At 40.0% G+C, this 17,857-nt stretch overlaps 1 protein-coding gene across 4 annotated transcripts in view; it reads right to left on the minus strand.

Moving 5' to 3' along the window:
- Positions 1-17,857, minus strand: part of PALLD (palladin, cytoskeletal associated protein) — a 436,126-nt gene that overhangs the window by 32,256 nt on the left and 386,013 nt on the right. For all 4 annotated transcript variants that reach the window (XM_011959641.1, XM_011959640.1, XM_011959639.1 and 1 more), the window contains 2 exons: positions 5,214-5,349; positions 1,531-1,629 (listed from right to left, as the gene is read on the minus strand). In XM_011959641.1, coding sequence (XP_011815031.1) covers positions 1,531-1,629; positions 5,214-5,349 — 235 coding nt within the window. The remainder of the gene's footprint in view (positions 1-1,530; positions 1,630-5,213; positions 5,350-17,857) is intronic.

Genomic DNA, 17,857 nt, shown 5'->3' on the forward strand with positions numbered 1-17,857 from the left:
TTTGAGATGGAGTCTCGCTCTGTCACCTGGCTGGAGTGCAGTGGCACGATCTTGGCTCACTGCAACCTCTGCCTCCCGGGTTCAAGCGATTCTCGTATCTCAGCCTTCCACGTAGCTAGGACTACAGGCATGCACCACCACACTCGGCTAATTTTTGTATTTTTAGTAGAGACAGGGTTTCACCATGTTGGTAAGGCTGGTCTCGAACTCCTGACCTCAGGTAATCCACCCGCCTTGGCCTCCCAAAGTGCTGGGATTACAGGCGTGAGCCACTGCGCCCGGCCTTAAATGCACTTTCAACTTACAATATTTCCAACTTACAATGGGTTTATCAGGACATAACCCCATACTAAGTTAAAGAGCATCTGTATATATGTGAAAGAAGATAAACAGATAATATTTTCTATTTTATTTTGACTAGCTATTAAGGCTAAACAGTTGACCTTTGAACAACACAGGTTTGAACTGCATGGGTCCACTTATATATGGATTTTCTTCCTCTTCTGCAACCTGAGACAAGCAAGACCAACCCCTCGTCTTCCTCCTTCTCTTCAGACTACTCTAATTAAAGATAATGAGGATGAAGACCTTTATGATGACCCACCTTCCACTTAATGAATTGTAAATGTAACTTCTATTCCTTAAGATGTTCTTCGTAACATCTCTTTTTTCTAGCTTACTTAAAAGTACAGTCTATAATACATATAACATACAGAATATGTGTTAATAAACTCTTTGTTATCAGTAAGGCTTCCAGTCAACAGTAGGCTATTAGTTAAGTTTTTGAAGAGTCAAAAGTTGTATGTGTTTTTTTTGTTTGTTTTTGGAGATGAAGTCTCAGTGTACCACCAGGCTGGAGTGCAGTGGCACAATCTCAGCTCACTGCAATCTCCACCTCCTGGGTTTAAGCGATTCTCCTGCCTCAGCCTCCCGAGTAGCGGGGACTACACGCGTGCGCCACCACACCCGGCTAAGTCTTGTATTTTTAGTAGAGACGGGGTTTCACCATGTTGGCCAGGATGGTCTCAATCTCCTGACCTTGTGATCCGCCTGCCTCAGCCTCCCAAAGTGCTTCAATTACAGGCATGAGCCACTGCACCTGGCCATATGTGGGTTTTTAACAGTGCATGGGGTTGGTCCCCCTAACTCCCGTGTTGTTCAAGGGCCAACTCTAATGGGAAATATTCACTAGTTATTTCAAACAATGTCAGTGAAAATGTGTTTCTCCACACAAAATTATTTTGCAAAAAACATAGGATAGGAAAATGGAAAGGTACTGGAAAGAAGAATAATCAAGAAGAAGATAAAAAGAACAGGCATCACTGATGGAAGGAATTCTGTCAGTCACTCAACATAGTATGTGCTCAATAAAAATTAGCTGTGAGATTGACTGATGATATTAATACTGCTTTTCTGTGACTTGCCCTCTACTTTCCACAGAATGAATCCCAAAAACAGTATCTATAAGGAAGATGGAAAAAGGGGACATAATAAATGTTACCCTAAGAAGTCCAGAGCAACACGGTGTACCTGATTAGCTGTTTCCTCTTCTGGCTCCTGAATATTAAAGACAGTTGCACTGTCAGCACCCAGTAGTCGGCGAGCCATTCTTTCTTCGTATGTTAACCTCTAAACAAAGCAAGTCCCAAAAAATACAAAATTAGCAAATTCACAAATATGTATTGCCCTATGAAAAAGAGTAAAAAAACAACACATTTTAATGATTTTCTTTAACTGTTCTCTCTCCAGCTTCAGATACCTGCATATTTTCTTTTTCTTGCTTCAGCTGTTCTACCTTTTTACCTCCCTTTCTAGTACTAATGGCCTAATCCAGAGAGCCACCAATTGGTACAGCACAAATTTAAAGTGAGCAATAAGTGGTAAGGCAGAAACCACACAGAAAAGATTTGTCGTGTCCTTAATGAAAAACATAGAAAAAAAGATATTAAAACAGTAAAATACAATTTAAAAGAAATGTTATTTTATAGCCATCCATCAGCTTCAGAACAGCCAAGTCATCTCTAATACTGACTGAGAGAAAAAAGAGAAAGATACTCAAAGGAGAATAAACTGACTAAAAAGAAAAGAACGGGTGTCACTAATGGAAATAATTCTATCAGTCATTTAACAGTATGTGCTCAGTAAACGTTAGCTAAAGGAAGATTTGGATGAGCTGGCAGTGATGGGGTTCTCACCTCTAAGAGCATTTCCCAGGCTGCTGTGTAATGTAGGGGATTGGAGGCAATTATAATCCACAGGGAATGATGTGCATGGCTGAATTAGCAACAGGTTTATGCGAGACACTTGCCAAAGCTAACGGGCTCCGTTGACTTGACTCAGAAGCAGACTGCTTGCCCATCAGGCAAAGAAAGTGGTAGTGTTCTTGCATCTCACAGCTAGCACTTTGGAATTGGCCCAAACCGTTTTACCTATGCCATTCTTATACATAAGAAATGGCAGCATTTTTGTGTGACTATTGGGGTGATACCTGCTCTTGAATACTCATTCTAAAGTGCCTTAGACTTACAGGTCTGGAAGGAACTTTCAGACATCATCTGCCTCATCAGGGGCATTTTATAAGCAAGTGTTTGATTAGAAATAGAGAATAATTGGTAAGGCAGAATCTAAAAAATGTACAGAAATTATTTCAGATAAACTTCCAAACTTCTAAATATAAATGCAAATTTGATTGGAAGCTCTCTAATCAGGAAAATATGTTGGGTAAATTTATAATTTCCAGTAATTGCTGGTCTCAATCCCAGCTGAAACCGGGAAGTGAAACAAGTCAAATGCCAAATGACAAATAGTCCTGCAGTTCAAATTATTTCAATTAATAAAGAAAGGGCAGAGGACAAGAAGAGGCAAAGGTAGGAGTCTGAGTGCTGCATGAAGCATCTGAGTCCATTATGTTATTAATTTTCTTACACCTATTAAAAAATCAGTGAATTCATTTTTCAAAGAGTCTTAAATACCTGATCTCTTAAAAAGCTTTTTTAATCTTTTCATGGAGAATTGTAACACATCAAAGGCAGGCCTGAAGTGATTTCCACTCTGTTCCTCATAAGCAGAAATATCAATTTCATATCTATTCCTCACCAGAATGCACCTGCTACCACTAGAAGCCAAATCTACCTCACAGTCTTGTTTCTAAGTCACTATGCCATCTGGCTATAAAAGCCCTTGTCTACAGACACCAAAAATAAGAAAGAGAATAATATATAATATTAGGAAAAAGTTGGTTGACAATCCCATTTTCTAAAAAGGGAAACCTTACTTATCATTTTAAGCTCTCAAATGTAGGTATCCGTGGAACTTACTGTGAATGTTATTCACTGCTAAACAGATGAATATAAATATACATACCATATATATAATGTGGGTTGACCAATAGCTTATGGAAGTCTTACCTTATACCAAGAGAATCTTAGTCCATAAGGAACACTGACATAAATAGCCAAAAAGAAAAAAAAAAAAAACAAAAAAAAACAAAAAAAACTGGAGTGATGCCTTACCTGGCTTGAAAAAGTTCCCATATGTATTTATTTTAATCTTTTAAAGGCTTTAGTTGACAGAGCCAGGGAAAACTTCCAGAATATGTACATTTACACATGCAATCACTTATTTCAGGGAGAAAATATTTTCCTTTTGTGAAAATCTTCTATATTCAGGGAAATGAGTAACTAACACAAAACTTCATTCAAATTTTAATCTTTCTTAATCAGATTAAGATACCCTAATAACTAAAATCAGCATTCAGCACCCCTCCTCTGCTCTCCACCTTTCTATTCAAGTGTGGTCTGTTCTCACAGTTTTACTTATCAATGTTTGATAATTAAAATTCTCAGAAAACATAGAGCTTTCTACTCTGAAAAAGGTGTGTGAAAGGGAGATTTTATACAAAAAGATCATTTTTTTTGTACTTAAGAGCCAGGCAAATTTTTCTGGTGATAATTCCTTAATAAAGCTACAGAAGGTTCTTCTCCTTTACCTGGTATGTCATATTTTCTAGATTTGCTTTTCCCATCCCCTTAAAATATTCTGGAAATAGTATTTTAAAAAGAAAAGAGTATTCTAAAAGAATAGCATCAACAAAAGAGATGGAAAAAGAAAACCAAAAAACTGATGAGGAAAGACTTAAATCCAGTGGAGAAAACATCTTATCTATATATTTTCCCAAATCTATTTAGGTATTGTACAGTTCTGCAGCTGTAAAATAATTATTTTTTCCTACAGTTTAGTTGTCTTGCTCTAGCAAACCAGAACAAGATTTTGGAACAGCCTTTACTCTTTCAGATGCTGAATCAATGTCTAGTAGTAGTCCAAGAGAAAAGAACAGAACTTCCCCAATGGTTTCTCTGGTAGATTTTTGTGTGTGTGTATAAGCAGTACATACCATGGAAAACAAATTCTCTTTTTGATACTTTAATTGCAGTTCGCTGTTTCTGGGTAGATACAAACCATTCCAAAGCACACCTTCTCCATCCCTCCCCAACCCTATCAGTCAGAATGGAATCCCTGTGTTCTTTTTTTTTTTTTTTTAAATACTATTGGCATTGCTCATTTGTTCCACTCCCAACCAGATATCTGCCCTTCTTTCTTCGTTTGTTTCCCACTTACGCTCTTCATTCTTAGAAAGATTTTATGCATAGGAGAAAGCAGTGAAGACTGAATAGAAGGAAGGCCTTTCGTTTTCTCTTTTGTCTCTGGATTCAAATGCTAATATTAAGAGAAATGTTGACATTCAAGGGTAATAAAATAATGTGGCTGTGTGCAATGCCTCATGTCTGTAATTCCAGCACTTTGGGAGGCCAAGGCGGGCAGATAGCCTGAGCTCTGGAGTTTGAAACCAGCCTAGGCAACATAGGGAGACTCTGTCTCTACAAAAATAAAAAAATAGCCAGGCATGGTGGCATGTGCCTGCGGTTCCAGCTACCCAGGAGGTTGAGGTCATAGGACTGTTTGAGCCTGGGAGGTCAAGGATGCAGTGAGCTGTGATAACACCATTGCACTCCAGCATGGGTGAAGTGTGACCCTGTCTCAAAAATGATGATGATGATGATAATAATAATAATAATAATAATAATAATAATAATAAGAAGAAGAAGAAGAAGAAGAATGTTGTGGACAAATATCAAGAGCCTAAGTCTTAGAAAAAGGAAGAAAGGTATGTGGGTAGCTAATATTCCAAGTGCGGGTCCCAAATCTATCAGTACCGGCTGGCCGTTGTTCAGGAGGTCCTCCTTGAAGCGAAGTTTTCGTTCCAGATCTTGAATAACAGCATCCTTTGTGCCTTGAATTTCCTCATCGGAGGCTATTCTAGCAGTTCTACTGGCCTTCTTTGGAAATCCTCTGCAGGACAAAAACACAAGGCAGTATAGTTAGTCGCCAGGCATATAAATCCAAGTCAAACATTCAAGTCCAACAAAGACAGTGCAAGGTGTCAGCATGTCCTCCCACTCTTTTTTATGCTACATCTATTGCAACTATTATGGAAAGAACTGTGAAAGCTGGTTCAGGTAACACTAATTGGATCCAGGTTTCAGAGAAGGTTCACATACATTAGGGGAGTATGCCTTAGTGGGTAGGCAGATGCCAAGGATGGGGAAGGCCTACATTTTAGTCTCAGCAAGGCGGCAGCATAAAGTGAAAGAATGATATGATTTGTAAGTAGACCTAGGTTTAAAATCTGACTCTATCTTGTATTGTTTGTGACCTTGGGCGAGTTTTAAAAAAATATATACCACATATGAATGTTGAGAGGAAAATATATACCACATATGAATGTTGAGAGGTTGAAAGAGAACATATTTCTGTCATATTCAGTCTTCTAGTGCTTTGTAATCATTATTCAACAATAGTGCCTAGCCCATTTGAAATCAATATTAAGTTTGCTACCTTCCCTTCCATCCCCTTATATCCTGATTTGATTAGGGTAGGCCAATGTTATTTGAGGTCTATTTTATACAAGAGGGCTCTGGGAGGTCTGCGGGTCCTGCTGTGCCTGGTGTCCCAAAGCCTCCTGAACTTCGGGCGAGCCCAGGGCTCTTAGGACAGGTGATGTCTCGCTGCCTCTTTCCTTCCAAAAGCAGCAACAATGACCTGAACTGTGTGAGCCAAGGGTCATTGGTGCTGGATGCTCAGGGGGTACAGAATCACTTCTGTGGGTGCCTTAAGCAAGTTGCTTCCTATTTTTCTTCCTTTTCTCTCACAGGGCAGTGGACAAAAATTAATGAGAAACAGAATACTAAGCAATGGGGAAATGAATTGACCTATCGCTACCCATATCAACAAAGCTGAACTTCAAAAACAAAGTTCCGGTGGAAAAAAAGCAAGTCACAGAAGAATATATATGATAAACTTGTATTTATACAGGCAAAAGCAAAACAGTCCCCTGCTACAGCAGTGGTTCTCAAAGTGTGGTCCCTGGACCAGCAGCATTAACATGACCTGAAGTTGTTAGAAATGCAGATTTTTGGCATCACTCCAGACCTACTGAATCACAAATTCAGAGCTGGGGCCCAGTAATCTATGTTTTAACAAGTTCTCTAGGTGATACATGCAAAAGTTTTAGAAAGAAATAGAGGGGGAGCATATATACATGGTAAAACCATGAAGAGAAGAGAATGATTAACTCAGAAATTCAGGGTAGCAGTTACCTCTCAGGGAGAGTAGTGGATGCAATTGGGGAGGGTCACATGGGGGCTTCAAAGGTACTAGAAATGGGTAAGAGTTTCATTTTATTAAGGTATACATATAAATTGTATATAGTTCCTTATTTATATTACATACTTTATGATAAGATATTTCTAAGTTTAAAAATTTTACTGCAGGCTGGGTGTGGTGGTTCATGCCTGTATTCCCAGCACTTTGGGAGACCAAGGTGGGTGAATCCTCTGAGGCCAGGAGTTCGAGACCAGCTTGGCCAACACGGTGAAACCCTATCTCTACTAAAAATACAAAAATTAGCTGGATGTGGTGGTGGGTGCCTGTAGTCCCAGCTACTTGGGAGGCTGGGGTATGAGAATTACTTGAACACTGGAGGCAGAGGTTGCAGTGAGCCGAGGTCGCACCACTGCACTCCTGCCTGGGCGACAGAGCAAGACTCCATCTAAAAAAAAAAAAATATTAAAAAAAATAAACAAAAAAAAACACTTAACTACCAAAGTGTCAAGGCACTATGTGCCTCATGTCACTTCACTGATACAGTGGAAAGCACAAGTAAGGCTAAGGAATGTACCTAAACACTGGGTTCACCATTTCACCCACCAGTGCTGGGAACAAAACAGCCACTATATGCAGCAGAAACTCTGAGGATCCTGTAAAGACTCTGCCCCCGTCCCTCCTAAGTCACGATGCCACGCACTTCTGAGGCCTGTGCTCCTGGTCTTCCCAACAGCCGTTCTTTCCTCTTGGCCACTCCCCTTTGTTTCCTTGCTGAATTTTTCCTGATTTTGCTGGGTGTTCACCCTTCAATGTGCTTATAGAAATGTGATCCCCCTCCCCAAACTCAGGGGGTAATTAATATACACCAATTTAAATGATCTCAGTCCCCTGGAGAGTGATTAGCTTGGCCAAAGGCATGCGATATAGCCTGGGCCAATGAGAATGGGGGAGTGGCGGGGAGTGAGAGGGTGGCGGTGCTCTAGTTAAAATTCTCTCATCTCTGAAAAGAAACAGAAGGAAGAAATGCCCCTCTTCTTTCACTGGGTATCACTGTGTCAGAAATGCAATGTCAAAAGCAGCAGTGTTTACTCTATAACTGTAAGAGGAGTACCCAAATGTGCCAATGATGATAGACTGAAAAGATGGAGAGTACCTGGGCCTTGATAATGTTTTGGGGGCACTGTCTTAACCTACCACCGAACTGCCCTACCCCAGACTTCTTTCATAAGTCAGTAAACCCCCTAGATCGAATCTCCTTGTAGTTGAGTTTTCTGATACCTACGGTGGAAAATATGCTAACTGATTAAAACCTGCTATTCTAGGTTTGTCCCTTTTAGTCATTTGCCCTGAAGTTCAAATAAGATAACACTAGACTTTACGAACTGATTTGGATATTTAGGGAGACCCTGAGACAGTAAGAACCACAGGAATTATTTATAACTTCAATTTCTAGTACCATGCAATCCTTTAACAAACACGTACATAGCTTGCTAGTTTTCCTAAGCCTGGACCCTCTCTCCTCCTACTGCTTTACCTGGGGTTGTTATCATCAGTCTTCAGCTTAATGACTCCTTGGAAAGGATGTCCCTGAGTAAGCTTGTCCCATTAGTTGTTTTCTTAGTAGCTTCTATCATGTTTGTTTTCTTGATAGCATCTATTACTCTGCTATTGCTTTTTCATATTGTCTCTTCCTTACCATGGCTCCTTTGTTAATCACAGTGCTGTTAACAGACACTCAAATAATATTTCTGAAATGAGTGAATGGATGTACTATCTATCTCTACTTCTGATTTCTCTCTCCCCTCCCCTCCTCAGTCAAGAAGACTTGTGCCAGAGCCGTGTGAAATCAGACCATATGTAAAAAGTCAGCCTCAGGACAAGTACAAATTATACAATTTTAGATGTAAAGTTCTCTGCATTTGACTACAGCCTTGCATCTGAGAACTAGAAGAGCTAGGTTCTGAAGTCATCTTAAAGGTAAACTGAAGACAGCCAGCTCTCTGTTACATCAGCAAGGACTGGGAACACACACATTCCCTTTATTACTGTAAGCCTGTGTGAGGTAAACCATTGCACAACTATGTGCTGACGAGCAGCCTTCGATGACAGAAGGCTACCTGTGTTTCTGCAGGTAGACTACACTGAGAGCTGTGTTCTCAGCACAAATGAGAAAGAAACCGGGGACAGGGGGACCATCAAGGTCAGAACAGGTCATCTCAACAGAGGAGCAGAGAACTGGTTTTTAAAAGTCAGCCACAAGTTCCCTTGGACCAGAAAATATCTGTCTATTCACTGTAGAATAAGTCCTGTTCCTTGGGAAGCATTTCTCAGTATATTTGACTCTTAAAGGGACTTAGAACAACTGCTCTGGAACATTTCATAGAGTTGTCACCTTGGTTTGTGTCCCTGTCACAAGGATAATTTATCCTTTCAAAGGGTACAATTACAATTAGTTTTTGGCTCAAGTAAAAACCCTGATTATTATTATTTTTTTTCACTCTGTTGCCTAGGCTGGAGTGCAATGGCATCATCTCAGCTCACTGCAACGTCTGCCTCCTGGGTTCAAGCAGTTCTCCTGCCTCAGCCTCCTGAGTAGCTAGGATTATGGGCACATGCCACCACACCTGGCTAATTTTTGTATTTTTAGTAGAGACGGGGTTTCACCATGTTGGTCAGCCTGGTCTCGAACTCCTGACCTCGTGATCCACCCACGTCGGCCTTGCAAAGTGCTGGGATTACAGGCGTGAGCTACCACACCTGGCCTCTATCTTTTAACAAGTCAATTCCCTCAACATATCAAGATTTCCAGTGTTAAGGGCAGTTACGTAATTCCTAATTTCCCACAATGTTAAAGAAATTTTCCTCTTTACTTACAGAATTTAAGGTACTCATATTTTCTTGGTTCTAAACAATTAGCACAGAAATAAAAATCAATCAACTGAAATATGTTTTCTCTTTTTATAGACTGGGTTTCACTCTGTCACCCAGGCTAGAATGCAGTGGTGTGATCACAGCTCCGTGCAGCCTTCACATCCTAGGAGGCTCAAGCAATCCTCCTGCCTCATCCTCCAAGTAGCTGGGATCACAAGTGCATACCACTGTGCCTGGCTAAATTTCCATTTCTTGTAGGGACAGGTTCTCCCTATGTTGCCCAAGCTGGTCTCAAACTCCTGGGCTCAAGCGATCCTCCTGCTTTGGCCTTTCAAAGAGCTGGACTTACAGGCATGAGCCACTGTTCCCAGCTGAAAGATATTTTTAAGTGTCTAATAATGATTAGACAAATATTTATTGAGCATCTAGCAGAGCACAGTGCTAGGCCAATACATCAATACGAGCCCTGTTAAGCCTAGAAAAAAAGAGTTGGTTTCTAAGGTAGGTGATTGTTAATGCCTGATGACATCATGGAATTCTATGCATGAAGATTTTATGCATAAAAACGAAAATATATTTAAGAAACCCAAAAGCTTCATCATGATAGTCTGAACACTAATAGTTTTTGCTTCTTAGTACATTTAATTCAAGTTAGTATATTGAGTAACTGTAACATTAATTACTTATATCTTCCTTTACTGATCTTTCTTATTTGTTTTTCCACAAAGAAAAATGAGAGAAAATTAGAATTTGGACTAATTTATATGTTTGTACATACATACATAAGTGGTGATGGGAACTGTAGGTTCTGTACCCAAATAGGTCCTGAAAGAGGACAATTTATAGCAATGATGACATATGCATTATTTACATTATTTGGTGCCTTGTAGATAGCATGTACAAATACTTGCCTCTATAGTTGGAATGATCATCACAATCTACTACACAGTTTATATTGCATTCGTCCTTGAAGGCTATGAAAATTAGATTCTGAACCTAGAGTTTGCTGTTAGGCCACCTCTGCCTCCTACTAAAATGAATGTGTCCAGCCTATCAAAGATTCTCTTCAACAAGCATGAGCTCCATGACATATTGCTTTGCAGATCTGACTTTCTGCAAATGTACGTGGCTGGAGATATGCCAATCTTAGCAGTCAGTACTTGAAATTGAAACTTGAGGGGGAATAAGAAAAGATTTCAGTGGGCAATATTTACAATGATTAATATTTGAACATTTTTAACTTACAAAAATGGCATTTCATAGAGGCTATATGGTTTAAAAATGCAGAGCACTTCATGACTTTGTGTGTCAGCCTTGCACAGAGGCCATGCTAATCTCTGTATCATTCCAATTTTAGTATTCGCACTGCCAAAGTGAGCACTCAACATTATTTAAGTGAGATGGCAAAGACCTCCCAAATCCTACAGGATGGTCCTTGATCACAGAGGCTGATAAGCAAGTTGGGGAATAAGTTAAGGAACAAACCATATGGAACCAATTCTAGATGCAACTGGAATAAAAAAGAAACAGAAAACAGTGCTGGCTAGAATGACTGCAGAAAGCTCCATGAAAGAGGCAAGTTCTAAGCCCTTGAAAGATAATAAGGATGTAGACAAGTAGAATGGAGAAGAAGAAGAAATTCAGAGTCAGCAGGAATAAAGAAACAGATGTGAGAACCTGCTTTTTTGTTTTGTTTTGCTTTAACCACTTAAAAGCTGTGTCGTTTGGGCTAGTGACCTGATGACCATATGTCTCAGTTTCCTCCTTTGTAAAATGTGGGTATTAACAGCTTGTATCTCATAGGATCACTGGGTAAACTACATGAGCCAATGTGTACTAAACACTTAGAACAGCGCCTGGTATAGTAAGAGTGGATCTGAAATATCAGTGGATCAGAAAATATTCAGCATGGAAGTGAGTCACAGAGACGAGATTGGCCGAGAGAAACAGAATGGAAGAGGGGAAGGAGTTTAAAAAGATGCCAAGAATTCTTGACCAGAATTTCCAAGAATGTGCAAATAACCCTTGCTGATTGCCTTCTCAGTGTTCAACTCTGTTCTAGGTGCTAGAAATACAATGTTGAACTAGGTCATGGTAGTTAGAAAAACTGCATTTTTATGGTGGATATGGCAGAAAGAGATAAGAGAAAAAAATGGAAGGCAAGACATATCAGGAGGTGGTAAACGCAATGAAATGGCAGAAGTATGAATAGATGACTGTATCAGACAGTGTGGTCCATCAGAATTCTGAGGTTGACTCTACAGTGGTGGCCTAAACCACAGGAAGTGGCTGGCTACGTGAGACCTACAGGGAGAGCATGGCAGTGCAGAGGTCCTGTGACCGGAACCAGCCTGGCAGGGCCAACAGATGGGCACTGTGAATGAGGAAAGAGGTACAGAATACAGTTTTCTCACACTTATTCTAATACGGAACCTCTTCTCTTTTTCAGAGCATCTCACTGGACTAATGTAATTCAGAAGCACTTCGCGAAATTGTGTCAAACACTGAGGACAGGGTTTAGGGGTAGCATGCAAGGTGAGAGTTAGAAATAAAAGTGAAGTATTTTGAAAGGGGAGGCATGAGGAAAGAAAAGCAATTATACGTTTTGAGGCAAAAATTTGGCAACTGAGTTTGTTCTCCTATAAAACTAATGCTATGTTAGAGTTTGTAAGATGCTTGTAGTTCTGCTCCCTGAAGTGGCACCTTCCTTTGATAAATGAAGAGTAGCAACTCATTAGGAAATAAAAAGAGTGGTGACAAAGAGATGATCTCCTTTTTTTTATGGTTTGTGCAATTAAAAAAATAAAGTAGTATTCAAAGTTAGTAGTTACCAAAACCAGAACTCTTCACAAAAATCCATACTCACAGGCAAACCTTAACCAATAAAGCAATTCGTAACAGGCCTCCCGGACTAAATACTTCATTGTATACACACTCAGCCCAACTGTACAAAAAACATTACTGATCTGTTTACTCTGGGTTTAACAGTAAGTCATTTGTCATTTAAAAATAATATTGATGTGGTTATGATAAAAACATCTCAAACATATACACAAGCATCTGGAAGGTAAAGTCTTCCAGATTCAATCACCACCAAATCCCTTCTTTTTTTGGCTACTGAAGTCTTGAAAGCATCCTTCCCTTGATATGCTACTGTAGGTCAATTCCGTGAGTAGATTTCAGAAACTCAAATTTCCAGAGCACAATATTGATGTAAGAGATAGGGTACCAGAATCAACCAGAGAATTTAACTATTACAAGTCCTGTTATTCTACTCTTCTCACATTCAGTGAAATCTGATGGTAACTAAATTCCACAACATTTCAGAGTGAGCAAATTCATTAACATGTTGGCATTTAAATATCACTTATATTCAAGAATATAATGCATTAATTAATATATAAAAGAGCCCAAGATATACAAACTGAGTTTTTGTATGTCAATTCTATTTTCCTTTTACTGAATTTTATGGTAAAGCAAAGGCTGCTAAAGTACAAAAAATGGGCACCTTAAGCTCATATTTAAAGGAAAATAGATAACTTTATTCTAATATCAAATTCTCCTCACATTGTATTTTGGGTTCTTTAAAAAAGAAAATGACAAAGGCACATGGATTTTTTTTTTTTTTTTGAGACAGAGTTTTGCTCTGTCACCAGGCTGGAGTGCAGTGGCGCAATCTCAGCTCACTGCAATCTCCGCCCCCCAGGTTCAAGCAATTCTCCTGCCTCAGCCCTCCCGAGTAGCTGGGACTACAAGTGCACACCACCATGTCCGGCTAATTGTTTGTATTTTAGTAGAGACAGGGTTTCACCATGTTGGCCAGGATAATCTCGATCTCCTGACCTCGTGATCCACTGGCCTCAGGTTACTTCTGTTCATTCATTCTGTACCACTTGGTACACAGCCGTACAGGTCTGATTTTGAGCTACCCCAGGGGCAGAGACATTTCAACACAATAACCCAGTAGCAGCGGATCCTGGAGGCCTCACCTACTAATTTGTTGGTAAATACTTGCCCAGGATTGGATACAACTTGGTAAGACACTGGACCCTAATGAGCCCATAATAACACCTCCAACCCCTTCAGGTCAGAGAATGAAAAGCCCCCCGCTATCTGTTTCCCCAAAAATAGGAGAAAGATAGGTATAATGAGATGTCTGCAAAGTACATTGCAGCTTGTATCTGTTGGATTCTTTTTCACTGGTTACTATCTAACCACGGTCTTGACTTGAAAACTGTTTAAAATGCCCTGTGTCATGAATCTTAAAGTACAACTAAATTTGTTAACAAAGTTTTCCTTGACTCAGGGGATTCTGATTTGCTGCTTCTACAACAGTTTTCTTTAATCAAGAAATGTTAGACATTAGAGTTATTCGAGATGAACCTAAGTCATGCTATTCTCTCCTTGCTCAGGCATTTTTTCCAGAACCCTGGGAAATCCTGTCACCTCTTGAGTAACAATGATGACAGTGTCCCCACCTACCTGCTTCCTATCAGGGAGAAAGAGAGGGACAATGAGATAATGTCCATAAGGAGCTGTGGGCCCATATAATAAAAGCTCTTATTGACACATGCTCTTGTGACAAAGATGGGGCAACATTTCAAACCAAAGCCCTGCTTACATAAAAGAGGCAGTTAAGAGCATACAACATTGTGGCACTGTGGCTATGTGGCACTCCCTTATGAGCACAGATTCCAAGAATGTGAAGATGGCAAAAGAAACAATGCCAGTCTGGTTCCAGAGATGGATCTGATCTGATTCACCTTTCAGACTTAGTACAGCTGCTCAGAGACCAGCAGAGGCAGGACTGCCACACTATGCCTGTCGGCACTGCCCAATCTTCTGGGTTTCTTCCATCTCTTAGGGCTGATTTACTATGTAGAGAAACATGGTTACAGCAATGGAGGCTGTAACACCAACTTACCAGCAATAGTGAGGGGAGTAGAATACATTAATTTTATAAAAGTGCAAACAGATTTCTAAGGCATGCTCTCCTTACTGCCTCCATCTAAAAGGGTTTGTCAACTTAGTATTTGTATCTGTCGACAGCTTTGAGCAGGGCAATATTTTCTTTGCCAGTGACCCCAGTAAATTTGGGAAAGATGCAGCATAAAGGAAGAAAGGCATTTGAGGAACTGTATGTATAGAAATTCCCCAGACCGCAGTCAACCTCTCTCCAGCTCACAACAGCAGCATGCAGTTGGTTGAATGCGGTCTGGGGAACTTCTATACATACAGTTCCTCAAACGCCTTTCTTCCTTTATGCTACATCTTCCCCAAATTTACTGTCCTTTGCCTCGGCTTTGTGGTTTATCATCCATGACCTTTGTTCCCTGCTTTGACCTCTGCTACACAAACATATGAGAAACAGAACCTTATCTCCACCAACTGTTTAGAAACTTAGTACTTACTAACCTTCCTGTCTACAGATTAAAATAAGAACAATGCGAAACAAACAGAATAAAACAGCAAGTATGCAAGTGATGATTAAGAAAACTAAGAGGGACTGGGCAAAGTGGCTCATGCCTGTAATCCCAGCACTCTGAGAGGCCGATGTGGACAGATCACCTGAGGTCAGGAGTTTGAGACCAGCCTGGCCATCATGGTGAAACCTCATCTCTACTGAAAATACAAAAACTAGCCGGGCGTGGTGGCTCACACCTATAATCCCAGCTATTTAGGTGGCTGAGGCATGAATTGTTGGAACCCAGAGGCGGAGGCTGCAGTGAGCTGTAATCGCACCACTGCATTCATTCCAGTCTGGACAACAGAACAAGACTGTCTCCAAAAAAAGAAAAAGAAAAAGAAAAAGAAAGAAAACTAAGATGTTGGAAATTTATATTTAACATTTTGGTAAAACAAGGCAGGTTAAAAAAAACCCTAATGAATTTCTACTTCATTGCATTATATGTAATCAATCTATTTGTTGGTACTTGATATATATGGCAAAACCATCCAGCTAAAGAAATAACACTTATAAGTGAAACTGAATATATACATCTTATGATAACTTGGCAGTTCCTGCAAGTTCCAGGATGCCAAAGTCATGGCAGCCCTGATAGGGACATTCAATCTTTAGCAAATTATTTGGATTATTATGATAAACAAAAAGAGTAACATTTTTAATTCAGAATGCAAATGACAGATCCCATAGTATGCCAGAAGAAAAACATGTTTCAAAAGACGTATGTATCAAACCAAAATAATGAATTCTTCAAGTGTGTGTGATTTAGCAACAGGAAAATTCCTTGAGGACAAAACGGTAACCACATAATAATGGCTTACTGGGCTGGCATAGAGCTAACAATCTGTAGTCTGGTATTTCCACTTAGACGTCACAGCACTTACCTATCTTTGGGTACAGTTTTCCATGGCCACAAAATCAGCATGACTTCTCCATTAATTTTTTTAAAATGGCAGGAATGACTGGACTCTTGTGGTAACAATTATAAGCTATTTTGACTCCATAAAATGAGTCACTTTGAAAGATGGTGACAAGAAGCAAGTGCTCCTGTTACTTGAAGTAAGCCCTTAAAACTGCTTAAGAAGGTTTCAAAGTCACTGATCAGCACAAACTGCTGTTTCTACTAAAAATGATAAATGGCACAATCATTACCACCTTTGCCAAAGTAATCTTTGATCAAATTATTTATGAGAAATATTAGAACAGATACTTTACAGTACTCCTCTTCCTAGGAAGCAAGACTTGGTATCCTTTTAATGAGAGAGGAGGAAAAAGTGTCATGCAACAAACTCTGGCTCTTTGGGTCTCTCTAATAGCTTCTTTGTACCAAGATAATACACTTCCTTTTCTAACAGCTAAAGAAAAGCTCAAAGAGGAAAAGCAGGGGAGAAAGACAAAGGTTCTCCTCAGACAAGTTGACTGACAGCTTTTAACAGAAGTCCATTATCACATCATTACTATATTTGGCTCCTTTATTGGACTTGTTTCTTTACATATTCATTTGACTGTGTTTCATCCAATAAGGATTTGAGAAGGCAGATTTCAAATTCATGTAATCAACATTTAGGAAGTGCCCAACAAAAGAAGCAGTGCTAACTGAAGCTGTCTGGTACACCTCGTCGAGGCCCGACATAGAAATGCTGGCCTTTAAGGTGGCATAAGTATATCCTAGCAATGGAACACTTTTATAGATGAAGGAAAATAACTTGAATTCTAAGATCTTCTCCTTTTTACTCTTTAGTAGAGTTTCCTTCTTTTTCTCTCTGAACAATAGTATGCTTCTGGCAAACTCTGAAGTAGGATTTCAGCAGGAAGAGTTGAGATAAGGGTGCTGGCTTAACCTTTGCGAGCACTTACTCATTTTTGAAATCTTCAGTAAAATGAGTGAGTGCTAGCTTTTACTCATTTTACTCTTCAACCAAACATGCCAAACACCTGTACTGTATTTCTTTTGAGGATTTTACTGTACTTCTGTGGTTATTTATCCTCAAAGTTTTTCCATTTTAAAGACCTCATAGGGCTGCCACATCATCACTGTGATGTAAGGAGAGACATATTAGATCACCTGCAAACAGAAACAGATAGAGGAGGCGTGTAATGTATCTCGAGATCACAGGCCAGGGACAAAACTGGCAGCATCATTTCTCCACTAGGTTGCATACACCCTCATTTATCTACATTCCAGTCAATCACAAGATTCACACAAAGGCTTATTTCTTAAATCTGTTAATTTCGGTTTTTCAGAAACACTAAGTGTATACTTAATAACCAAACTCCTTCGCACCCATTGTAACGCTGGCATGAAATATTATAATAAAACACATAGTTTGGTGGTGAGAGCACGGATTCCTGTCTCGGTTTAGTGGCTGTGTGACCCGGGGCAATGTATTCAACTCCTACACTCCTCAGTAGTTTAACTGGGGCGATGCTACCTCTTAGGAATGTAGTATTGACTGAAATAGTATACGTGAGTTGCTTAGCACAGTGCTCGATAAACGGTAGCTAAGCCCCTCCCCCCGTCATAATTATTAAGAGAGCACTGCATAGATTTTGAATAGTTCCTCATGAGAATCTCATATTAATTCAGACGAAAAAGTTCTGATTTTGATCATGTCAAGTGGCCACGCAAGAATCACTGAGTCAAACTGCCATTAAGAATTTTTACATCGCATGGAGGGAAATGTGTGAAATGTTACCGAGGTGCTCTGGGTTGCAGGCTGATGGGCGCGTGTATGGGATGTGGGAGCCCCAGGGCGACCCGAGGCGGAGAGGCAGGGAGGCGGAGGCCTGCGGCTGTTACTCACGCGGGGGTGACACCCTTGGGCAGCCCCAGGGCGTTGACGGCCGCCGGCGGCGGCT

The sequence above is a fragment of the Colobus angolensis genome, unplaced genomic scaffold, assembly GCF_000951035.1.
Source record: "Colobus angolensis palliatus isolate OR3802 unplaced genomic scaffold, Cang.pa_1.0 Scaffold5, whole genome shotgun sequence".
Classification (NCBI taxonomy): domain Eukaryota; kingdom Metazoa; phylum Chordata; class Mammalia; order Primates; family Cercopithecidae; genus Colobus; species Colobus angolensis.